The sequence below is a fragment of the Zalophus californianus genome, chromosome 4 (assembly GCF_009762305.2).
Source record: "Zalophus californianus isolate mZalCal1 chromosome 4, mZalCal1.pri.v2, whole genome shotgun sequence".
NCBI lineage: Eukaryota > Metazoa > Chordata > Mammalia > Carnivora > Otariidae > Zalophus > Zalophus californianus.
In genome coordinates, this window is record NC_045598.1 from 171,782,245 (window position 1) to 171,808,847 (window position 26,603).

At 37.3% G+C, this 26,603-nt stretch overlaps 1 protein-coding gene across 5 annotated transcripts in view; it reads left to right on the forward strand.

Moving 5' to 3' along the window:
* LOC113935318 (MDM2 binding protein) overlaps window positions 1–26,603 on the forward strand; it is an 84,115-nt gene that overhangs the window by 22,178 nt on the left and 35,334 nt on the right. For all 5 annotated transcript variants that reach the window (XM_027617130.2, XM_027617140.2, XM_027617150.2 and 2 more), the window contains 3 exons: window positions 282–399; window positions 18,525–18,698; window positions 20,078–20,185. In XM_027617130.2, coding sequence (XP_027472931.1) covers window positions 282–399; window positions 18,525–18,698; window positions 20,078–20,185 — 400 coding nt within the window. The remainder of the gene's footprint in view (window positions 1–281; window positions 400–18,524; window positions 18,699–20,077; window positions 20,186–26,603) is intronic.

Genomic DNA, 26,603 nt, shown 5'->3' on the forward strand with positions numbered 1-26,603 from the left:
AAATGATACCACAACCTGAACTTGAAGCAAATATTGTGATTAACAAGGTTTACAGAGATCTGTAACTTACTGGAAAAGGGAGCCCGTGTTTGACTACCTTTCTCTGGTTTTTTACTTTTTTTTCTGACAGTTTGGGCATTGTTTTTGTTTTTCCAGTAGACTTGTGAGGGAGCGTTACAAAGTACATGTTAGGTGAAATCCAAGTGGAAAACTGTCAGGTGACACTATTTAAGAATTAATCTCAGTGTGCAGTCACTAAAAATATGTTCTCTTTTATCCAGGTTGGTGCTCTCTTTGTATTGCCGTGTGCTATTAGTAACACACTCATCCCACCTCCCAGCCAGCTCAGTTCAAGAAAATGGAGAGAATACATAGCTAAAAAGCCTAAGACAATCAGTGGTAAGTAGTCAATCGTTGTTTTATGAAATGGAGATAACATGCTTGATGAGAAAATAATACTTATTACTACTGATTAAAACGAACCCACATCCTTTTAAGATTTTTTATTATCTCTTAGTAACCTACTGTTAGTAACAACAAAGTGTATGCTACCTTATTCAAAAAAATATCAATGATCTAAAGGCCGAAGTTTTGATTAAGTAGATAGCTAATTATATTGAACATGGGTTTCTTAAAGAGACATTTCAAGAATTTTATGAAATAAAATTTATGAAAATAAAGTGGTGAGGGGCGCCTGGGTGGCTCAGTCACTTAAGCATCTGCCTTTGGCTCAGGTCATGATCCCAGGGTCCTGGGATCGAGCCCCAGGTCAGGCTCCTTGCTCTGTGGGGAGTCTGCTTCTCCCTTTGCCCCTCCCCCTGCTCGTGCACAATATTTCTCTCTTGCTCAGTCTCTCAAATAAATAAAATCTTTTTTTTAAAAAAAGAAAAAGTGGTTATTTTATTATATGGTAGGTACATAAAAAAACTGGTGATTACAGTTTTCTAAAGAAATTATAAGTTATTTAACAATTATATGTTATGCAGTGTTCTGCGTACTTTAGAATAATTCTTATAATAGCCCTATAAACTTATTTTTATATCCATTTAACAGACTAGGAAATTGGGGCTTGAAGAAGTTTCAGAGCTGTTAATTGGCAGAATCTTGGTTAAAATCCTGGCTCTAATAGTTAATAGCTCTGTAACTTCTCCAAGGATTTGAACCCAGGCTCTGTGCTCTTAACTACTGCACTGTATTGCCTCTAGTAATTTATTACATTCAAAATGTCATTGTCAAAATGAAATCTTAATTTCTGTTGTGAAATCAGATCATTTATATCCAAACTTTAGTATTTTATTAGGTAATTACAGCTCAAAAATCTTAGTTACTTGCCCAAAGTCATATAGCTAAAGAATGTTTCTTCATACTTTGCTTATATGTGTTTTTTTATTGGACAATAATTTGTTTAAATTATTTTTGAGCTTGTAGTTAGTTTTCGTGACCCATGATATGATGGGACTAAGAACTGGAATTGAAACATGCCCACGTGGATTGTTCTAGAAGAAATCTCTAGAAATACTCCAGAGCCATATAATCCTGAGGAATACGAATTTAAAATCAGCAACTTAGGCAGTTTTATATAGGTGAGATACTGAAATCCATTTTAGCAAATGTTGAATTTGAAAAGGAGATGATAACTATATGGAAATTTAAATTTAAGAGTTTGCGATTAGGTCTGTTATCCCCAGAGAGTGGTCAGGGCTAGAGATTTAGATTTTATCAGCTGTTTGATACATTTTATAACAAACCAGCCTAAGACTAAGTGGCTTCAAAGAGCAAATGCTTTTATTTGCTCACAGTCTTGCAGTTTGACCTAGGTTCAGCTGGGCGGTTCTCCCATTCTCACCAGTGGTCACGGATGTGGCTGCACTGAGCTTGCGGATTGTTCAGAAGTTGGGCTCAGCTTGGGATGCAGGGACAGCTATCTTTCTTTCTCCATGTAGTCTCAGAGCCTTTTCCCTTGCTCCATGGTTTCTTCATGTGATCTCTAGCAGGTTAGCTGGAATTTTTACATGGTGGCTTAAGACTCCAAAACGTACAAAAGTCAAAGCTGCCAGGACTTCTAAGGCTTAATCCCAGAACTGGCCCAGCATCATTTCTGCTGTGTTCTTTTATTTAAAGCTACTCACAAGAATGGCCCAGATTCAAAGGGGAGGTGATTAGACAAGGGTTTGAATACTGAGAAGCCACCAGTGTAAAAAGCCTCCCAGTGACTGTGTATAGGTAATAGTTGAAGCCTTAGGAGTAGCTGGACAAGACCATATAGACAGCATGACTACAGAAGAGAGCCAAGGCTAGGATCTTCAGAAATACCTGAATTTAAGGTAAAGGTGGAAGAAAAGTTAGGAAATGATTTAAAAATAGTAGTTGGAAGACCATAGAGAGCTATAATCATTAACATCAACATCAAAGTATCATTTATTGCATGACACACTGTGGGAAATAAAGGGCAGTCAAACTGGGTCCTTACACTTGAGGAAGTAGTTACACGGTCTTTTTCTTTGTGGAATTTATAGTCAAGTGATGAAAGCACTTTGAAAAATCATTATAAATCTGTTTAGTCAACACTGTGAAGGTGAAGTGGAGGATACTTCCAGAGTGTTTGGCGTAGCATAGTCGCAAGAATTCAGAACAGCTTCCTGGAGGAACAGATGTTGTTAAAATAATAGTTGCACTGTACTAGTACATAAGGAAGTGCAGCTCTGGCCTTCTCAACTCCTCCCAGGGAATAGATGTATCTGTGGTGATTTGGGCACCTGCTAAAACAAAATCAGAAATAGATTTCCCAGGTGGCAGTAGAGTCAATTTCACTTATTTTACATGAAATCATAGGATAATATTTATCCATTTCTCAATATTACACGTTTAAGGCTTACTAATATGAATTGAATATTAATATCTCCTAACTAAACGAGTATATTCTGGACAGCCCATTATTTATTTTTCCTTTGTAAATTTTTCTTTTTTTTTTTTTATATTTTAATTTTTTATTGTTATGTTAATCACCATATATTACATCATTAGTTTTTGGTGCAGTGTTCCATGATTCATTGTTTGTTCCTAACACCCAGTGCTCCACGCAGAACGTGCCCTCCTCAATACCCATCACCAGGCTAACCCATCCCCCTACCCTCCTCCCCTCTAGAACCCTCAGTTTGTTTTTCAGAGTCCATCATCTCTCATGGTTCGTCTCCCTCTCTGACATACTCCCCTTTTCTTCCTCTCCTGTTATCTTCTTCTTTTTCTTTTTTCTTAAAATATGTTGCGTTATTTGTTTCAGAAGTACAGAACTGTGATTCAACAGTCTTGCACAATTCACAGCGCTCACCGTAGCACATACCCTCCCCAATGTCTATCACCCAGCCACCCCATCCCTCCCACCCCCAACCACTCCAGTAACACTCAGTTTTTTTCCTGAGATTAAGAATTCCTCATATCAGTGAGGTCATGTGATACATGTCTTTCTCTGAATGACTTATTTCACTCAGCATAACACCCTCCAGTTCCATCCACGTCGTTGCAAATGGCAAGATCTCATTCCTTTTGATGGCTGCATAATATTCCATTGTGTATATACACCACATCTTCTTTATCCATTCATCTGTCGATGGGCATCTTGGCTCTTTCCATAGTTTGGCTATGGTGGACATTGCTGCTATAAACATTGGGGTACACGTACCCCTTCGGGTCCCTACATTTGTATCTTTGGGGTAAATACCCAGTAGTGCAATTGCTGGATCGAACGGTAGCTCTAATTTCAACTGTTTGAGGAACCTCCATACTGTTTTCCAGAGGGGTTGCACCAGCTTGCATTCCCACCAACAGTGTAGGAGGGTTCCCCTTTCTCCACATCCCCGCCAACATCTGTCGTTCCCTGACTTGTTAATTTTAGCCATTCTGACGGGTGTGAGGTGGTATCTCATTGAGGTTTTGATTTGGATTTCCCTGATGCCGAGCGATGTTGAGCACTTTTTCATGTGCCTGTTGGCCATTTGGATGTCTTCTTTGGAGAAATGTCTGTTCGTGTCTTCTGCCCATTTCTTGATTGGATTATTTGTTCTTTGGGTGTTGAGTTTGATAAGTTCGTTATAGATTTTGGATACTAGCCCTTTATCTGATATGTCATTTGCAAATATTTTCTCCCATTCTGTCGGTTGTCTTTTGGTTTTGTGGACTGTTTCTTTTGCTGTGCAAAAGCTTTTTACCTTGATGAAATCCCAATAGTTCATTTTTGCCCTGGCTTCCCGTGCCTTTGGCGATGTTTCTAGGAAGAAGTTGCTGCGGCTAAGGTCGAAAAGGTTGCTACCTGTGTTCTCCTTTAGGATTTTGATGGACTCCTGTCTCACGTTTAGGTCTTTCAACCATTTGGAGTCTATTTTTGTGTGTGGTGTAAGGAAATGGTCCAGTTTCATTCTTCTGCATGTGGCTGTCCAATTTTCCCAACACCATTTGTTGAAGAGACTGTCTTTTTGCCATTGGACATTCTTTCCTGCTTTGTCAAAGATAAGTTGACCATAGAGTTGAGGGTCCATTTCTGGGCTCTCGATTCTGTTCCATTGATCTATGGGTCTGTTTTTGTGCCAGTACCATACTGTCTTGATGATGACAGCTTTGTAATAGAGCTGGAAGTCCGGAATTGTGATGCCGCCAGCTTTGCTTTTCTTTTTCAGTATTCCTCTGGCTATTCTGGGTCTCTTCTGGTTCCATACAAATTTTAGGATTATTTGTTCCATTTCTTTGAAAAAAGTGGATGGTATTTTGATGGGGATTGCACTGAATGTGTAGATTGCTCTAGGTAGCATTGACATCTTCACAATGTTTGTTCTTCCAATCCATGAGCATGGAACGTTTTTCCATTTCTTTGTGTCTTCTTCAATTTCTTTCATGAGTGTTTTATAGTTTTCTGAGTACAGATCCTTTGCCTCTTTGGTTAGATTTATTCCTAGGTATCTAATGGTTTTGGGTGCAATTGTAAATGGGATCGACTCCTTGATTTGTCTCTCTTCTGTCTTGTTGTTGGTGTATAGGAATGCCACTGATTTCTGTGCATTGATTTTATATCCTGCTACTTTACTGAATTCCTGTATGAGTTCTAGCAGTTTTGGGGTGGAGTCTTTTGGGTTTTCCACATACAGTATCATATCATCTGCAAAGAGTGAGAGTTTGACTTCCTCTTTGCCAATTTGGATGCCTTTGATTTCTTTTTGTTGTCTGATTGCTGTGGCTAGGACTTCTAATACTATGTTGAATAGCAGTGGTGAGAGTGGACATCCCTGTCGCGTTCCTGACCTTAGGGGAAAAGCTCTCAGCCTTTCCCCATTGAGAATGATATTCGCTGTAGGTTTTTCATAGATGGCTTTTATGATATTGAGGTATGTACCCTCTATACCTATACTCTGAAGAGTTTTGATCAAGAAAGGATGTTGTACTTTGTCAAATGCTTTTTCTGCATCTATTGAGAGGATCATATGATTCTTGCTCTTTCTTTTGTTAATGTATTGTATCACGTTGATTGATTTGCGGATGTTGAACCAGCCTTGCAGCCCAGGAATAAATCCCACTTGGTCCTGGTGAATAATCCTTTTAATGTACTGTTGGATCCTATTGGCTAGTATTTTGGTGAGAATTTTTGCATCCATGTTCATTAAGGATATTGGTCTGTAATTCTCTTTTTTGACGGGGTCTTTGTCTGGTTTTGGGATCAAGGTAATGCTGGCCTCATAAAATGAGTTTGGAAGTTTCCCTTCCATTTCTATTTTTTGGAACAGTTTCGGGAGAATAGGTATTAATTCTTCTTGAAATGTCTGATAGAATTCCCCTGGGAAGCCATCTGGCCCTGGACTTTTGTTTCTTGGGAGATTTTTGATGACTGTTTCAATTTCTTTAGTGGTTATAGGTCTGTTCAGGTTTTCTATTTCTTCCTGGTTCAATTTTGGTAGTTGATACATCTCTAGGAATGCACCCATTTCTTCCAGGTTATCTAATTTGCTGGCATAGAGTTGCTCATAATATGTTCTTATAATTGTTTGTATTTCTTTGGTGTTGGTTGTGATCTCTCCTGTTTCATTCATGATTTTGTTGATTTGGGTCATTTCTCTTTTGTTTTTGATCAATCTGGCCAGGGGTTTATCAATCTTGTTAATTCTTTCAAAGAACCAGCTCCTAGTTTCGTTGATCTGTTCTACTGTTCTTTTGGTTTCTAGTTCATTGATTTCTGCTCTGATCTTTATGATTTCTCTTCTCCTGCTGGGTTTAGGCTTTCTTTGCTGTTCTTTCTCCAGCTCCTTTAGGTGTACGGTTAGGTTGTGTATTTGAGACCTTTCTTGTTTCTTGAGAAAGGCTTGTAGTGCTATATACTTTCCTCTCAGGACTGCCTTTGCTGTATCCCAAAGATTTTGAACAGTTGTGTTTTCATTTTCATTGGTTTCCATGAATTTTTTTAATTCTTCTTTAATTTCTTGGTTGACCCATTCATTCTTTAGTAGGATGCTCTTTAGCCTCCATGTATTTGAGTTCTTTCCGACTTTCCTCTTGTGGTTGAGTTCTAGTTTCAAAGCATTGTGGTCTGAAAATATGCAGGGAATGATCCCAATCTTTTGGTACCGATTGAGACCTGATTTGTGACCTAGGATGTGATCAATTCTGGAGAATGTTCCATGGGCACTAGAGAAGAATGTGTATTCCGTTGCTTTGGGATGGAATGTTCTGAATATGTCTGTGAAGTCCATTTGGTCCAGTGTGTCATTTAAAGTCTTTATTTCCTTGTTGATCTTTTGCTTAGATGATCTGTCCATTTCAGTCAGGGGGGTGTTAAAGTCCCCCACTATTATTGTATTGTTGTCAATGTGTTTCTTTGCTTTTGTTATTAATTGCCTTATATAATTGGCTGCTCCCATGTTCGGGGCATAGATATTTACAATTGTTAGATCTTCTTGTTGGATAGACCCTTTAAGTAGGATATAGTGTCCTTCCTCATCTCTTATTACAGTCTTTGTTTTAAAATCTAGTTTGTCTGATATAAGGATTGCCACCCCAGCTTTCTTTTGGTGTCCATTAGCATGGTAAATGGTTTTCCACCCCCTCACTTTCAATCTGGGGGTGTCTTTGCGTCTAAAATGAGTCTCTTGCAGACAGCATATTGATGGGTCTTGTTTTTTAATCCAATCTGATAGCCTGCATCTTTTGATGGGGCATTTAGCCCATTTACATTCAGGGTAACTATTGAAAGGTATGAATTTAGTGCCATTGTATTACCTGTAAGGTGACTGTTAACTGTCTGTTGTCTGTGTTCGTTTCTGCTCTTTGCTGCTTTTAGGTTCTCTCTTTGCTTAGAGGACCCCTCTCAATATTTCTTGGAGGGCTGGTTTCGTGTTTGCAAATTCCTTTAGTTTTTGTTTGTTCTGGAAGCTTTTTATCTCTCCTTCTATTTTCAATGATAGCCTAGCTGGATATAGTATTCTTGGCTGCATATTTTTCTCGTTTAGTGCTCCGAAGATATCTTGCCAGTCCTTTCTGGCCTGCCAGGTCTCTGTGGATAGGTCTGTTGCCAATCTAATGTTTCTACCATTGTAGGTTACATATCTCTTCTCCCGAGCTGCTTTCAGTATTTTCTCTTTGTCTCTGAGACTCGTAAGTTTTACTATTAGATGTCGGGGTGTTGACCTATTATTATTGATTTTGAGAGGGGTTCTCTGTGCCTCCTGGATTTTAATGCCTGTTTCCTTCCTCACATTAGGGAAGTTCTCTGCTATAATTTGCTCCAATATACCTTCTGCCCCTCTCTCTCTCTCTTCTTCTTCTGGGATCCCAATTATTCTAATGTTGTTTCGTCTTATCATATCACTTATCTCTCGAATTCTGCCCTCGTGATCCTGTAGTTGTTTCTCTCTCTTTTTCTCAGCCTCTTTATTTTCCATCAGTTGGTCTTCTATATCGCTGATTCTCTCTTCTGCCTCATTTATCCTAGCATTTAGTGCCCCCATTTTTGATTGCACCTCATCAATAGCCTTTTTGATTTTGATTTGGTTAGATTTTAGTTCTTTTATTTCTCCAGAAAGGGTTTCTCTAATAACTTCCACGCTTTTTTCAAGCCCAGCTAGTATCTTTAAAGTCATGATTCTGAACTCTAGGTCCGACATCGTACTAATGTCCGTATTGAGTAGGTCCCTGGCTGATGGTACTACCTCTTGTTCTTTTTGCTGAGGTGATTTCTTTCGTCTTGTTATTTTGTCCAGAGGAGAATAGATGAATGAGAGAACAAAATGCAAACAGGTTTGCAACGTCCCCAGCAAATATACTGTATACAAATCAGAAAAGACCTGAAATCAGGGGAAAAGAAAGGGAAAGAAAGAAAAAAGAAAGAGAAAAAGAAAAAAAAAAGGAAAAAAAAAGATAAAAACAAAAACAAAACAATACAAAAAAGGCAGAATATGATCAAATATGATCAGGCTAGTGCATAGATCAGTGCCACACACTAGATTTTGGGCGTATTTTGGTCTGTTAGAAAAAAGTGCCTCCTAAAATTTTAAAGGAAGAAAGACATATATGTACAAAATAAGGGTTGATACAATGAAGGGATGGAAGATGACTGTAAAGATGAAAATTATAAAAGATTTTATAAAAGGACTTGGTAAGATAAGTTGTTTGAAAAAAGAAAGAAGATTTAAGAAAAAAAAAAGGAAAAAGGGAGAGAATGTGATCAGGCAGGAGACTAGAACAAAGCCATACACTAGTGATTTAGGGTATATTTTGATCTGTTAGAAGAAACTGTACCTCAAAATTTTAAAGAGAGAACAACTTATATATATATGCCAAAAATAAGGGTAACTACTATGAAGGGATAAAATATGACTCTAAAAATGAAAAATAAAAAATGTTTTTTTTTTTTAAAAAGGGATTTATAAGATGTTGGTTGAAAAAGGGAAAAATAAAAATAAAAAAAAAAACAGTCAACAAAAATTAACTTTGATGAAATAATGAATCATGGTAAAAAAAAAAAAAAAGCCATGAATCTATGTGCAGTATTCCCCTAGCGCTGGAGTTCTCCTATTCTCCTTGATCGATCAACTTGGTCTTGGCTTGCTGGCTGTTTGTGCTGATCTTCTGGGGGAGGGGCCTGTTGCTGTGGTTTCCAAATGTCTTTGCCGGAGGCGGAATTGCCCCGCCCTTGTCGTCTGGGCTAAGGAAGCTGCTCCGGTTTGCTCTCAGGAGCTTTTGTTCCCTGCAAGCTCTCAGTACAGCTTTGGAGGACCAGGGCAGAAATGGTGGCCTCCCAATCTCCACTCGGAGGAGCTGAGAACTCGGGGCCCCGCTCCTCAGTGTGCCCCCAGAGAAAAGCAGTCACTTCCGTGTCCCCGGTCTCCGGCCGCACTCCGTGCTCACCCGGCCTGTGATCGAGCGTTGCTATCTCTGGCACCCGACCCCGCGCGGAGTCTCCAAACCCAGCAGATTCCTGCAGTGCGCTCCCGCACCGCTCCTCCCCGGGAAGGAAGGGGAGTCTCCCCGGATCTGCTGCTTGTTGGGTTCCTGCTGGGGGAGCCGTGCCCCGACTGGGCCGCAGATCACAGTTTATGGCAACCCCGAGCTGAGAGCCCGCGCCTCTGCTCCGTATCTGCAGCTGGCTTCCCTGCTCTGATACCTGGGAGCTCTGCCGCACTCAGGCACCCCCGGTCTCTCTGTGACCCCAAGGGTCCTGAGACCACACTGTCCCGGGAGGATTCCACCCCCCGCTTAGCCACTGCAGCGACGTCCCTCCGCCGAGCCAACTTCTAAAAGGTCCGATTTTGTGCTCCGCGGCTCTATCACTTGCCAGAAGCGGCCGGCGGAGGCCCCTCCCCCGCCGTCTATCCTCCCGAATATCGCCTCGGATTCACTTCTCCGCACGCCCTACCTTCCAGTAAGTGGTCGCTTCTCTGTTCAGAGAATTGTTGCTACTCTCCTGTTCGATCTCCTGTTGAGTTCGTAGGTGTTCAGAATGGTTTGATCCCTATTCAGCTGAATTCCTGAGACCAGACGAAATCTAGGTCTCCTACTCCTCCGCCATCTTGCTCCGCCTCCCTTTGTAAATTTTTCTAAGGTAATTTATTGATTTAGAATGTATTCTGAAGTAGATTTTTTTCCATGACTTTTATTGTGACTTTAAGAAAATACCTTAGTATGTGGCTTGATTTGATTTCCTTAAATTATCACCTCTTGAAATTTGGAGATTAATATTGGTAACTTCTGAATAATAAGACATATATCACATGACATTCGTCAAAGGCAGGTTGTTGATTACTGATTAGGCTGTATCATTAAGTGCTGATTAAGCTGACTTTACAGTATTTTTTTTTTTTTTGTCTTAGAAGTAGAAACAATCAAATTGGACAGTTGATTATTAAGTTCTCTTCTACCCATAGACCTTTCTGTAGGGGAAATTCTTTATTTATCTCATTGACAGAACTCCTTTTGTAAAAGAGGAGCCAAGTTTTAGCTGGGATAAAGTTTTCATAGCTCTTACTTAGGAAACATCATATCCCATTCATAGTGCCAGTAGCCTCTCTCACTATTCCAAATAAGATAGCGACTGTCAGATCAGCCTCTTAAGTCAACATTCTGTTTCCCATAACTTACTGCATTATGTCCAGCTGTGCTCTATTGTTGGCCCTGCATGTCCCCTGTCCTCCAAGCTAAACTTTTATACTATTTCCTTAAGCTATTCTCTGATTTTCATCCTTTATGACCTTGTTCATTCATTCATTCAGTCAGTCATACCTTTCATTCATTTTTTTTTCTTGAGATTGAGTAGATATTGTGTATCAGGCATGGTACAATATCTGGAGATTAGTAATGAGCAAGATAGACTTGGCTCCTCCTTTCCTGGAATTTGACCTGTAATAGGAAATAGATATTGTGAAGTCATTATAAGTCTTAATTATAACATTGTATTCAGTAGCAACCGACTATAAATGCACAAGAGATAGTATCTTGAAAAAAGTTAGATGTGGAAAGTCTATTATGCTAACATTTGTGGTAAAAACAACAACGTGGTGTGTGTGTGTGTGTAAGCACTTGTACATATTTATTTATATGAATATAAGTTTTGCATTAATTATTCAGTTTTTCAGCAGATATTTTTATCAAGCATCTACAATACAGTAGGCACTGTTACACGTGCTGGACTGGCAGTAAATAGAACACAGTCCATGTCCTCAGGAAGCTTACATGATAGTGGAGGTAATGGGTTTAGCTTTTACCTCAGAAACCCGTATGGTTAGGTTTCTCAGCTTTGACGGGCCTTTACTCCAGTCATTTTCTCATTCAGGACCTAATTTGCCATCCTGTTTAAAATTGCAAACAGACTCTTCTCCTGACATTTTATCCATTTCCTCAGCTTTATTTTTTCTCTTTAGTACTTATCACTATCTAATATACTAAGTGTGTGTCTTTTTCTCTCACTCGAAGTGAGAAGAGACAAGATGGAATTTTTTACTTTTACTCCTTTTATTTTCAGTGCCTGGAACAGTACCAGATACTTAATTAGGTACTCAAAAATAGTTGTTAAGTAATCTGTGAAATATATATTTCCAGGTAGTAATAACTGTTGTCTGGAAAAGTAAAAAGATTTTAAATGGATTCCATCTGTGCAATGTGAATCAAAATTTGTGCCCCAGTTTTTTCAGTTCCTTAAGTTTAACAAATCATCTCTGATGAAATAAAATACATACATAGTTTGAACCATATGGTATTGCTTATTTGTATATCAAGAATTGTTAAGTATCAGCAGTTTCATATGGTTTGACCTAAAATAGAAAACCAATGTCCCATTTGAATTATGCTTAAATTAAGTGTAGTCAAAGAATGATTTTTAACAGTGATTTTCAGTGAAATACCCAGAAAGTATTATGATACTAGGAAAAATACAAAAGAACTATGTGAACAAATGCAACTGAACTAAACCCAAAAGGCTTCTATATTTAAAACTTGTACTGAAAAGCCAGTTGTATAATGAAAAGTGCTGGCTTACCATATGTTCACAGAGAAGTTTTACAGAATTGTCGAAAAATTGGATGTTGATCATTGCCTTACTGTACATTATAAATGAATAAGCTAAAGTATAGAGAAATCAACAACCTTCTCTAATATCACAGGGTGCAGTCAAAATTTTCACCCAAGTCTGACTGCATCTACAAACCATCCATGATAATTTTACAATCTTGAATCCTATTGTCTCAATTTTTTTTAATTGGAATTCTTTTGAAAGGAAATATTTTAAAGGCACTCTTGAAAAAAGTTACTGTTTTGTTGACTGACAAGTCTTCTAATAAAAATATTTTTAAATGGACTAGATTAATAAGGGCTAATGAAATGTTTTGAATTGATAAAGCATGTGCCTTTATTCTTTTTTTTAATTTTATTATGTTATGTTAATCACCGTACATTACATCATTAGTTTTTGATGTAGTGTTCCTTGATTCATTGTTTGCATATAACACCCACCCAGTGCTCCATTCAGTACGTGTCCTCTTTGATACCCATCACCAGGCTAACCATCCCTCCACCCCCTCCCCTCTGGAGCCCTAAGTTTGTTTCTGAGTCCATAGTCTCTCATGGTTCATCTCCACCTCCAATTTCCCCCCCTTCATTTTTCCCTCCCTACTATCTTTTTTTTTTTTTTAAATATAATGTATTATTTGTTTCAGAGGTACAGGTCTGTGATTCAACAGTCTTACACAATTCACAGCGCTCACCATAGCACATATGCTCCCCAATGTCTATCACCCAGCCACCCCTCCCTCCCACCCCCCACCACTCCAGCAACCCTCAGTTTGTTTCCTGAGATTAAGAATTCCTCATATCATTGAGGTCATATGATACCTGTCTTTCTCTGATTGAGAGTGGCTGCACGCTTGCATTCCCACCAACAGTGTAGGAGGGTTCCCCTTTCTCCACATCCCCGCCAACATCTGTCGTTTCCTGACTTGTTAATTTTAGCCATCCTGACTGGTGTGAGGTGGTATCTCATTGAGGTTTTGATTTGGATTTCCCTGATGCCGAGCGATGTTGAGCACTTTTTCATGTGCCTGTTGGCCATTTGGATGTCTTCTTTGGAAAAATGTCTGTTCATGTCTTCTGCCCATTTCTTGATTGGATCATTTGTTCTTTGGGTGTTGAGTTTGATAAGTTCTTTATAGATTTTGGATACTAGCCCTTTATCTGATATGTCATTTGCAAATATCTTCTCCCATTCTGCTGGTTGTCTTTTGGTTTTGTTGACTGTTTCTTTTGCTGTGCAAAAGCTTTTTATCTTGATGAAGTCCCAATAGTTCATTTTTGCCCTTGCTTCCCTTGCCTTTGGCGATGTTTCTAGGAAGAAGTTGCTGCCGCTGAGGTCAAAGAGGTTGCTGCCTGTGTTCTCCTTTAGGATTTTGAGGGACTCCTGTCTCACATTTAGGTCTTTCAACCATTTTGAGTCTATTTTTGTGTGTGGTGCAAGGAAATGGTCCAGTTTCATTCTTCTGCAGGTGGCAGTCCGATTTTCCCAACACCATTTGTGGAAGAGACTGTCTTTTTTCCATTGGACATTCTTCCCTGCTTTGTCGAAGATGAGTTGACCCTAGAGTTGAGGGTGCTTTTCTGGGCTCTCTATTCTGTTTCATTGATCTATGTGTCTCTTTTTGTGCCAGTACCATACTGTCTTGATGATGACAGCTTTGTAATAGAACTGGAAGTCCGGAATTGTGATGCCACCAGCTTTGCTTTTCTTTTTCAACATTCCTCTGGCTATTCGGGGTCTTTTCTGGTTCCAAAGAAATTTTAGGATTATTTGTTCCATTTCTTTGAAAAAAGTTGGTGGTGTTTGATAAGGATTGCATTAAATGTGTAGATTGCTCTAGGTAGCATTGACATCTCCACAATATCTGTTCTTCCAATCCATGAGCATGGAACGTTTTTCCATTTCTTTGTGTCTTCCTCAATTTCTTTCATGAGTATTTTATAGTTTTCTGAGTACAGATTTTTTGCCTCTTTGGTTAGATTTATTTCTAGGTATCTTATGGTTTTGGGTGCAGTTGTAAATGGGATCGACTCCTTAATTTCTCTTTCTTCTGTCTTGTTGTTGGTGTATAGGAATGCCACTGATATATGTGCATTGATTTTATATCCTGCCACTTTACTGAATCCTGTATGAGTTCTAGCAGTTTTGGGGTGGAGTCTTTTGGGTTTTCCATATAAAGTATCATATCATCTGCAAAGAATGAGAGTTTGACTTCTTCTTTGCCAATTCGGATGTCTTTGATTTCTTTTTGTTGTCTGATTGCTGTGACTAGGACTTCAATACTTTATTCACTACAGTCAATTTTAGGACATTTTCATGTCTCCAGAAAGCAACTCCAAACCCTTTAGCAGTCCCTCCCCATTCCCATTGCCTGCTCCTCCCCCCAGCCCTTAGGCAATCACTAATCTATTTCTTTCTGTATAGATATGCCTATTCTAGATATTTCATATAAATGTAATCATACAATAAATAAATGTCATCTTTAATGTCTGGCTTCTTTCACATAAAGCATGTTTTTAAGGTTCATCTTTCTTATACAACATACCGATACTTCATTCTTTTTATTACTGAATACAACTCCTCATTTGAATGTATCACTTATTATTTATTCACACATCAGTTGATGGGCACTTTAGCTGTTGACCCTTTCAGGCTATTTTAAATAATGCTGCCATAAATATTTGTGTACGTGTTTTTGTGTGAGCATATGTTTAAAATTATTTTGGATATAAACCTGGGAGTGGCATTTCTGAGTCATATGTTAATTATATGTTTAACTTTTTTGAAGAATTGCCAAACAGTAGCTGTACCATTTTATATTCCCAACAGCAATCTATAAGAGTTCCATTTTCTCTACATCTTTATCAGTACCTGTTATTTTCTGTATTTTTTGTTATATTCATCCAGGGGAGGTGAAGTGGTATCTCTTTGTGGTTTTGATTTACATGACGTTTTTGGCTAATGATGAGGATCTTTACATGTGCTTATTGGCCATTTGTATATATCTTTGGAGGAAAGTCTATTCAGATCCTTTACTCAGTTTTTAATTGAGTTGTCTTTTTATTGCCATAGGAGTTATTTATATATTCTAGATACAAATCCCTTATAAAATATACTATTTACAAAAATTTCCCTGTGTTCTGTAGGTTGACTTTTTTTTTTATTAATTAGTAATAGTTACTGAATAAATAATATATGTCAGGTATCGATCTAAGTACTTTCCCTGCAGCATCTCATATTTAATCCTCACAGCAGCCTTGTCATATGGATACTTCTTTTTAAAATTAATAATCTTTATTTTTTTAGAGCATTTTAGGTACTCAGCAACATTGAGCAGAAAGTACAGAGTTTCCATATAGCCCATGTCCTCACACACAGATGGCCTTCCCTGTTACCAACATTCCACCCCAATGGTACATTTGTTAAAATTTATAAGCTTGCATTGACATATCATTATTATCCCAAGTCCACAGCGGGTTGACCTTTCATTCTCTTGATGGTGTACTTTTAAGCATAAAAGTTCTTAATTTGGGTGAAATTCAGTTATCTCTCTTCTTTTGTTCATTTTGCTTTGGGTCTCTTATTTAACAAACCATTGCCTAATCCCAAGATCATGAAGATTTATGCCTTTGTTTTATTGTAAGAGCTTCAAAGTTTAACTGTTAAATTTATGTTTTTGATCCATTTTGGATTAATATGTGAGGTAGATGGGTAGGGGTGCAACTTCATTCTTTTGCATATTGGATGTTCGGTTGCTCCAAGACCGTTTGTTGAAAAGACTGTTCCTTCTCCCATCAAATTGTCTTGGCGCCTTTGTTGAAAATCATGTGACTGTAAATGTGAGGGTTCACTTATGGATTCTCAGTTCTGTTCATCTGTATGTCTGTTGTTACACCAGTGCCTCAGTGTCTTGATTACAGTAGCTTTATAGTGAGTTTTCAAACAGGGAAGTATGGATCCTCTAAGCTCCTTCACTCTCACCACACACTCAAATTCTTCTCATTTCCCTCTCATACAGTAATTTTAAATTAATATTAGTTGTTTTAATTATTTTGATTATGTAATCACTCTTCACAGTTGAGCCATGTAATATATCTTATTTTCCTTTCCTCTACAGTATTCTGTTTTACCTAGAGTTCGTGAATCTTTTTTTATATCCAGCCACAAAGCCTTCCCCCAGTGGTGAAATTCCTTTCAGTACCTTCAAGCACATTAAGTATTCTATCAATCATGTATATGTAAAAATCTCTTCCAGGTCTTTATGACCTGTCTAATCCAGACTGGTTTCTCTAGCTTTGTTCCATAGCTTTGGATTTAAAAGACTAGTTTTTCATCATCATGGAAATTTCTTTTGCCCTTTCTCTGTTGGTACCTTTAGTCTTCTTGTCTCTTCCCTTAGTCCCTCTTTTGGTGGAGCAGGTTTGCTAGAATCTTCCTGAAATTTTGACGGTATTGCTCCATTGTCTTCCAGCTCTTAGTGCTGTTGTTTAGAATTCTAGTGCTGTTTTCATTCTTGACTTTTTTAAATAGGAAACCCATATTTTCTCTGAAATTTTGTAGAATCTTCTACTTGTTCTTAGTCTTCTGAATTTTCATGATGATGCACCTTGGTGGGTGTATTTTTATTCTTGTATTGGGCTCTCAGCATGCCTGGAAGCTTGTCTTTTTATTGGGGAAATGGTTCTTATAATTTATTTTGTTGGTAATTTCCTTCCTTCTGTTGTTTTATGTTCTCACTTCTATTACTCCTGTATAGATGTTGTTCCTCCTGATTTGAGTGTGTCTCTCTTTATCTTCTCTACTATTTTCCATTTCTTTGTCTTTTTACTTTACTACTTTCTGTAGATTCACTGAACTTTTCTTCTACCCATTTAGGTGAAATATATGTTTATGCTTTCTTAATTTTAATTTCCATGAGCGCTTTCTTATTAACATTCTTATAATCTCCTGTTCTTATTTAATGGATGCAGCATCTTCTCTCAGGATTTTAGTGATCTGATTGGTTCGTTTGTTTTGTGTGTGTGATTTCTTTTTACTGTGTATTCTTTGTTTCCTTGCAAGTCACTTGTTTCTGTTTATTTTGGCATCTAGTTTTCATACTAGTAATTTTTCTTGATCTCATAACATTTGCCTGCCTGCTCACATTTAAGGGATAGTACCCGAAAACTAATGGGAAAATTTAGGTGCATGAGTGTAGCTTGTTGACTGTGATCTTCATTTTAGGGTGATCTCACTGGGACCTTAGCTGATCCCAGTGTTGGGATTCTTCGATCTTTCCTCTAGGACTGACCACATTTCCAAAAGAAAGCTCAATTCTGTTATCTAGCTTCCAAAATTCTAGAAGTTATATGGGTGAAGTAGGGCAAAGGATCTCATAGTCAATATTCAAGTACATGCTTAATCCACTGATAATTAACTCTAACCCTACTCTCTGTCCAGTACCTCTCAGGCCAGAGACACGTTGTTTTACTTTCTGCAGAGAATAAACCACTAGTTTTCTGGACTGGGAAAAGAACAATCATGTGCCTCAATAGAATAAGGATTGGTCAGGATGCCAGACTTCACCTCACTCACAGACTGCAACCTATTTTCCTGTTTTACCTTCATGTTGCTTCCAGTGCCGTCTGGGACCATCATCCCAGAGTCTTGTAGTATAAATTATGTTGCTTCTAAGCCTTGTCCAGTTTTTCTCAGCTTCCTTAGCAGTCTGTTACCAATTATTCATTTGCTTACCTGCTTTCAAAATTAGTTTCTGTTGTCTCTTCTGTTAGATATTAGTCCTTATAGATTTGTGCTATTTTAAAAATCTCTTTATTATCATTTTGTGGAATTTCAGGAGATAGTGAAAATGAATGCTTATGTCCAATTTACCATCTTCAACAAAAAAGGGACTCTACTTCTATTTTTAATTTCAAAGGCTTCACAGTTTTTCTTTGACCTTCACTATAACCCTCACTTGATTTGTTTTTAAAAATACAAGAAGCTGTCTTAAGTGACCTTCATGTAACTGGCATGCCAGATTAATGAATGCTCTCCATTTCCTCTGTAAAATACATTATGGATGCCCACTGCAGGGACTGAAAAGCTACCTTGGAGTATATCTGTACACTTCTGCTCCGCCAGTGGAATTTTGTGTGTGCTCACAGGGGTCAGTTAATTCCATTTTAAAGAAATAGAAGCTGGAAAGAGTAGTTGGTACATTATGGGTGTGCTCATATAAGAAAGATATCGTGGAAGTCTAGTGGGCCATATCAAAAGTTAATGAACAAGGACACATCATTTTAAAGTAAAATGTGTATGCTTTTTTTGTTATGATCCTCTGTTTTCAGTTTTCTGAGTTAAATGAACAAGTACTACCCAAAAGAGGCTGCATAACAGCTTGTTTTCAAATACCATAGAAAATCATTATATCCTATGGGTCAAATGACTGATTCTGCCATGTTGCATGCTGAATTTTCACATACTTAACAAAATAATTGTTTTTGTTTAGTTCCAGATGTTGAAGTGAAAGGAGAGTGTTCTAGCTATTATCTCCTGTTACAAGGTAATGGCAATAGAAAATGTAAAGCCATATTGATTCACTCAGCCAACCAGATCAATGGCTCATTTGCACTCAGTTTAATTCATGGAAAGATGAAAGCAAGGACAGAAGAAGCCAAACTGAGTAAGTGTTAATTTTAGGTGGAAAACGTTTTTATATTTGTTTGTATATGCAGTTAACTTATGTGGTTTTTGATGATTTTATTTTCCCCAAACTCCATTTCACTTTCATTTTACCTTTTATTTTGAACATATTATAGCATATATGAACAATTTAGAGTACAGTTTAATTAATCCCTTTTTCATTATATTAGTAAAATTTAGTAGGTCATCCTTTGATTCCAAATAGGAAATTTTTAGTATTTTCCACTTTATTTATTTTTAAAGATGTTATTTTTTTATTTCATAGAGAGAGCTTCTGTGTGGAAGCATGAGGGGGTGGGGCAGAAGGGGAAGCAGACTCTCCACTGAGCAGGGAGCCCGATAAGCAGCTGAATCCCAGGACTCTGGGATCATGACCTGAGCTGAAGGCAGATACTTAACCGACTGAGCCACCCAGGCATCCTGTTTGTATTTTCCACTTTAAAACACAGAATATTTTTCTATAATTTATCTCTCATTTTTACTTACTTCCTCTCAAGCATCTTGTTCCATTTTATTGCCCATCTTTTTTTTTTCGCCAAGTTCCAAGTTTTGGTTATCCATCAGTATATGACAAACCACTCCAAATTTAGCTTAAAAATGACTTTTCATAGTCCTGTGGGCTGACCGGGCTCAGCCTGATGGTTCTATTTTGAAGTCCCACTTACGTTTGCAGCCACATTAAAGCTGGGGCTCCATTCACTTGAAGACTTAATGGAGCTTGTTGTATAAGATGGCTTCTTCACCCACCTGTTGGCTCCTGGGTTAGGATGGCTGGAGCAGATGAGAGCTGACGTTCTCTTCACAGGCTCTTTTCTCACAGCCAACTTGGGCTTCCTTATAACACTGTAGTCTCGGGGTAGTTTGATTTCTTACCTGGTTGCTATCTTCTCTTAGAGCATTGTTCTAAGAAGCCTCCAGGTTTTTTGACCTAGCCTGAACTCATTCACTGTCACTTTTACCTTATTGGTTTCATAGAGCTAACCTGGATTCATTGTGGAAGGACTACACAATGGGTGAATAGTAAGTGTGGTTGATTGGGAGCATCTTTAGAGACTAGCTGCCAATACTCCCTCTGTGCTTCGTGTAGGACTTTCAGTAGCTGAGGCCATAAAAGAAAATATGATGGGGGAAATTCTCCTCTGTTACCTAAATTCCCTCAATTTAAGAGGCAGGTCAGAGTTTAAAATGCAAAATAATTTAGTATGAGTAATTTCTGCCTCTTAATTATTATTTTGAAATAAGAGCAAGAGAGATGAGTAACTGGCTTTTATTTTTTAAAATTATATAATAACACATTTTCTGGGAACTGAAATTATTGTCCTAGAACATCCTTAATACTTACTTTTCTATATTTCTCAGGCTTTCCTTTTGACTTCTTGTCACTTCCACATTTTTCTGGCGAGCAACTTATACAGAGAGAGAAACAGTTAGCTAATGTTCAAGCTTTGGCTTTGAAAGAATGTCTGAGTAAGTAATGATTTGTACATTTCATTTTACTATAAGAATGTTGACTTGTTCAGATGCAATGCATTGTTACTGTCATACTTTTTCTTACTTTGTCTTTTAGGTATAATGCTCATTTGCAGAACTATTCTTGATAGAGGTGGTGCAGAGTAGAAAAGGTCTGCAGCCTTTTTCCACCAGATTCAGAATCTTCCTATTTATTTATACATCGCTGATAACATTTGTAAAAGTATATTTTTTAAAGACTTATTTGAGAGAGAGAGAAAGAGGGGCGGAGCAGCAGAAGGAGAGGGAGAGAGTCTCAAGCCGACTTCTCACTGAGTACAGAGCCCGATGCCAAGCTCAATCTCACGACCCTGAGCCGAAATCAAGAGTCAGATGCTCAACTGACTGCACCACCCAGGCATCCCTATAAAAATATTTCTTTAGGAAAATTTTATATTCCATTCTTTTTAACTGTGTACTGAAAAAGGTAGCTATGGTTTTTAAATTCTGATTAATATGAATTTTTTATAAAATTCCTCATTTTGTATTTTTGGTTGTACCAGGAGGATAAAGACTACAAAAAGAGGGAAATACAACTACAGAGAAATTAATATGCTAACTTGAGCATTGATTCTTAGACTTTAACCATGACTATTAATAATAACACATTTCACATATGGGCCGAGTAAAGTTAGCATTATGGATTTTTCCTTATTCAGGAAATTAACACTTTTTCCAAGGGTCATAGTTTAAGGTTTTACCTCTATTACTGAATGTTTAGTTGGTATCAGTCTTAACATTTTTTAATAAATAATCATTCAGTAGTACCTAATATAAACTTATTTTAAAGTAACTGATATGGAATTTTTAAGAAATTGATTCAAATTGTGAGGCTCTTTAGTAGCATATGAAAAAAGTGATATTAGAATTAATTAGATACATTATAAAATAAAAACTATCATCCTTTTCTTTAAAAGCATTTTAAAAATATCTTCAGTTCAGTAGCCTATTTTATTCAATGGAAAATAATTTTAGAATACTTGGTCTCAATTATTCTTTAAGAATTACCTACTTTTTCAGTTGTACAAATCAGGGTGATTGTGTAGTCTTGAACTTCTCCAACCATTGATTTTTTTTTTTAATTGTATCAGTGATATTAGCTCAAGGAAAATATAGGTAGAAAGGCAAATCAATTTCAATAAAAAGTAGTACATGTTAAAACCAAGAAAAAGAATAAATACTGGAATAGTATTTTTGTGGCTGGAAAACCTTTATTTCAAATATCAACCTGCAGTATTATTTACCTCTTGACTTTGTTCTGTCCCTGCTAAACGCGTCGTCAGGCCCTGCTCCCTTGCGTTAAGCCTTTTGCAGCTCTTTGTTACTCAGTTCCCTCAACATCTCCTCTCTCCTTCCTCTTCACCTCTCTTCCTCACCCTTCCAACCCGAAAATCTGCCAGAGTGGGAGAATAGGTTGCTCTCTGAAGCTGACGCTTTTCTGCTTTAGGTAGGAAGAGTTAGCCCTCCTGTTTAGGTGGGAAGGGAAATACCGACAGCTCTAACTAGACTGGGGCCTGCAGGTGTGATCGGAAGCCCTGCTGCGGGAAGAGGAAACGGAAGTGCTCAATAAATGCTGAAAGTGTAGGAGCTCCAGCACCTGTGCCGTACCGCAGCTGTAAGGATGCCACAGCTCTCCGCAAGGGGCAAGGACAAGGAGGGGGTTAAAGTTGGGGGAAACCTTACCGCTAGTGCTGCTAAAGATACCAGCTTTAGGCATATCCATGAAACGACCAGTTTGCAGTCCAAAGCATTACATCGTGATGAAAATTAGTGATCCAGTTCATCGGTTTATGATGGAAATACTTGCTGAACCAATCTCTTCTCTACCCAGAGAGTCAATACTGGATTAAAAATTGGGGGTAAAGTTGCATCTGTTCAGAATTCCTGTATCTCCAAAGACAAGAAAATGACAGCAAAACGAAGTTTCTGATGTAAGAATGTCTGAGTGTATTTCAGTGACTTTCAAAGAAGTGAAATATAAATATACAAGTAGTGAAAGTGGTATAGTTAATTTACACATGGTGAAAACTAATGTACTAGGAACAGCTTTCTTTGGAAAAAAATCAGCAATTCAGAATCAATACAAAGATTATAGCCTTTGCTGTAAAATAAGAAGTTGTTCAAGAAGATTTTTTTTTTTCAAAATTATCAACAAGACATGGAGTAGACTTACTATCTCCCCACTATTTCTCTGCCCCAGTACTGAATCAGAAAGAGCAACTGGAAAAATTTGCATGAAAATGTACATATATTATCGAGACCCTTTGTTGTTTAAAATAACACAAAAATCAAAGTTTCTGTTATGGTTTAATTTTTTAGAATAATTCCAGTAGTTTTATTTTTTAAAAATTATATTTAATAATATATTAGAATGATATAATTTTATAAGTTTTTTTACTTGATTTTTTGGTAGTTTGTAACTTTTTGAATTTGGAAATATTAAATATCTTGTTCTACTGATTTTTAAAGAAAAAGTTTAAGAATGCTAGACAATTTTTAAATAAAAGACTATTCAGTATGATGCAAGACAAATACCAAAACAACAGGGTTGTCATTTTGCTCCAGTATTGCAGTCACTCCTCTGAGTTCCCCACATCTGTTTTAAATTTATAGAACCTAGTACAAACCTGATTGACACTCAGTCTCTGGTACTTTTGAATATTCTACTCTATCTTTTTCTTTAATAGATCCTAAGTTATGGCTAGCTTTTTTAGGAATAGTATTCTTTTGCTGATTCATTTTTAGACTTTAGTCCAATATTTTTCTCCCAAAACTTTGCCACTTGTGTGCAGATTCATTTGTGTAGAGAATATTTTTTTGCCTACGTAAATTATTCTGCTCATAACCTTGTTAAACTTCATCTGTTTCCTCTTTCTTTTCCGGTCATTAAGGCCAGGAGGAAGTCTTACCCCGCTCTCCAAATAGCCCAATTTCATAATATAATTGACTGCCTTAATAAGCATGGTCCGGTTCATGATTTAAGTTTATTTTTAACATAAATAAAAATGTAGAGCTAAATTCTGAAGCACATTACCTATTGTGCATCTTTCAGATGAAAACAGACCATTGATAACTTTTCGTTTAGAATGGCTCCCAGCAGATTGTACAGAAAATAAAAAGCTTCATTGCTTTTTTTCTCACTAAGAAGATGTAATAATAACAGCATATTTTACAGTCTTACTTTACCATTACTAATGTTCTTGAGTGCAGGAACCATGTGTTACTTACCTTGGATCACAACTGGAATGACCCTACCAGTATCCACATTGCTATGGTGGGATTTTGCAGAGGCATCATTGTAAAGCTGATGTTCTAAAGTAGAGCCTCTAGGCTGGCTACTTCCTTCTCAGCCTACTTTCTTGCATTATTTATGTTTCAGCCTCATGTGGTAATGGGTTCTAATCCTCTGTGTCTGAGGGCACAGCACAGTGCTTTGTAGACAGTACCTAGTAAATGTTGAAGTGAATTCTCTGTGCATTTACAATTTACTATTTTATTATAGAAGAAAATGTTATTAGTCCAGAAGTGTTTTAAAAGTGTAATATTTTTATAAAAGTAATACATGGGTCTAGTTTAAGATGCAAATAGTATTGAAAAACTTCATGTGGAAACCACCAGTACCCTACTGTCTGCTCTCCATCTTTCAGTCTCCGTCTGTAGGCAGTGACCCGCAGCTGTTCCAGCTGGTTTTCCTAACATTTCCTCCACTGTTCTTACTAGTATGTGTTTGCTGCTGTTTATTAATTTGCCAGTTTCAGACATTATCTTATCATCTAACTATGAAAGATAAACATTTAGCTTTCTCATATCATCTTCAGTTTCCCTTTCTACCCTTTACAATGAAGTCATGAATTTTGGTTAAATCCGTGGTTAGTTTTAACATTATTATCACTATATACATAAGTTTACCACTGAGTCATGTAATATACGATGATTATCACTCTTTTGTATAATCTTTCTTTTTCTTATGGTTGATGATCATTTTTAATTTGCCCATTCCTCTGTAGAGGCAAAATATTTTTTTTTCAGATTTTATTTATTTATTTGACAGAGAGAGAGAGATAATGAGAGCAGGAACACAAGCAGGGGGAGTGGGAGAGGGAGAAAGCAGGCTTCCAGTGGAGCGGGGAGCCCGATGTGGGGCTCGATCCCAGGACACTGGGACCATGACCTGAGCCGAAGGCAGACGCTTAATGACTGAGCCACCCAGGCACCTGTGGAAAAATATTTTTATGTTTTTCCAGAGGCTCCAACATTTTTCTACACACTTATCATTAAATTCATTGTATATCCAAACACAGCAGTTCCTTTTTATTTCTTTTTTTTTTTCAGAGTGTTTAATATTTTGTTCTGATAACGGAACATCTTAGAGACTTCTCTTTCTTCTTCTCTTCTTTTTGAATCTCCTTTTTTCTAGACCAGTTGTCCTTCTTGGATTACTTCCTTGTTTGGTTGGAGCATATCTTTCAGTAACTACTTTGAGTAAAACTTTGTGGAGCATACATTTTTTTAAGCTCTTGCATATCTGAAAATGTCTTTACTTGACTGATAGGTCTTAAGGAATCCTAGGTTGAAAATCATGTACCTTCAGAATTTTGAAGGCATTGCTTTATTATCTTCTGTGTGACTGTGTTCCTATTGAGAAACCCAATTCTATTCTTATCCTTTATACTGTTTTATTTTTGGTTTCTTTGTTTTAACCCCTTTCTAGAATGTTTATCTTCAGAAAGTTTGGCCCTGGAAGCTTTACTCTGAATCATGGTTGCATGGATTCTCTGTCCTCTCCCTCCGTCCTCAATTTATTAAGCTATGTATTTGATGAGCCATTTCAATAGAAGATTCACATTCTTAAACCTGAAAACTTTAATAATTTTTCTTTCCTTTTCTGTTTTTTTTTTTCTTTCTAGAACTTTTATTAGTCATATAAAAAATACCTGGACAGAATACCTACTTTTCTGGGCCGAACACCTAATTTTCTTTCCTATTTCCATATTGTTTTCTTTTTGTTCTAGTTTCTGGACAATATCTTCCATTTTATTTTAAGCCCTTTATGGAATGTTTAAAATTTGAGCTCTCATGTGCTTAATATTTAAAAGTCTTTTCTTGTTCATCATCTGTTCCTTTATTAAAGAATCCTGTACTTGTTTCATGGGGTGTAGTATCTTCTCTTAGTTCTACGAGAATATTAATTATAGCAAGCTTTCTTTTGTTCCCTGCAGTGTTTTTGTTTCTGCTGGGCTCCTTTTTCCTTTTGGCTTGCTTTAGTCTCTCTTTTTCATCTTGGACTTTTTCTCTTTTGAGCGTCCCAATAAATAAACCCCCCTACTCTCCCAAAGTTGGAACCAATTGAGAAATAAAACTAAGAAACACACTGATGGAGATAAATAACAGATAAAAGCTGTATTGAAGGATATGACTTTTTAAATCTATGGCCAGGTGAGTTTTCTGAATACCCAGAATTGAATTCCCCCCCCTTGAATGAAGAACTAGGCAAATGAAGATCAACCCTGTGGGGTAGGGTTACCACATTGTAGAGAGCATGCATCCTGAGGACTTGCTAGCTCAGAGGAAAGTTGGAGAGAAGGATCTGATTAGAGCATGCCTTGTTTCTTTTCCAAACTAGCTCAGTGAGTTGACGGGAGAGAGATAGGAGCTAGAAGTGTTACTGGATCAAAGTCCTTCCTTATATGTGTAAACATAAGACTATGGAAATGCAGGGTCCCCTCTTTCCTCAACACCTTTTTTTTTTAATTCTTTATTTAAATTCAGTGTAGTTAACATATACTGTATTATCAATTTCAGGGGTAGAATTTAATGATTCATCTTTTGCATATGACACCCAGTGCTCATTACATCAAGTGCCTTCCTTAATGCCCATCACCCAGTTACCCCTTCCCCCACCCATCTCCCCTCCAGCAACCCTCAGTTTGTTTCCTAGAGTTCAGCATCTCTTATGGTTTTGCCTCCCTCTCTATTTTCATCTTACTTTATTTTTCCTTCCCTTGCCCTATAGTCATCTGTTTTGTTTCTTAAATTCCATATATGAGTGAAATTATATGATATTTGTCTTTCTCTGACTGATTTATTTCACTTTGCATTATACCCTCTAGTTCCATCCACATCATTGCAAATGGCAAGATTTCATTCTTTTTGATGGCTGAGTAATATTCCTATATATATTTATTTATATATAAATGCCATATAAATACACAGACATGCATACCACATCTTTATGCATTCATCTGTCGATGGACATCTGGGCTCTTTCCATAGTTTGGCTATTGTGAACATTGCAGCTGTAAACATCGAATCACTGTGTTCCTTTTTTTTTTTTAAGATTTAATTTATTTGTTCGTCACAAAGAGAGAGAAAGAGA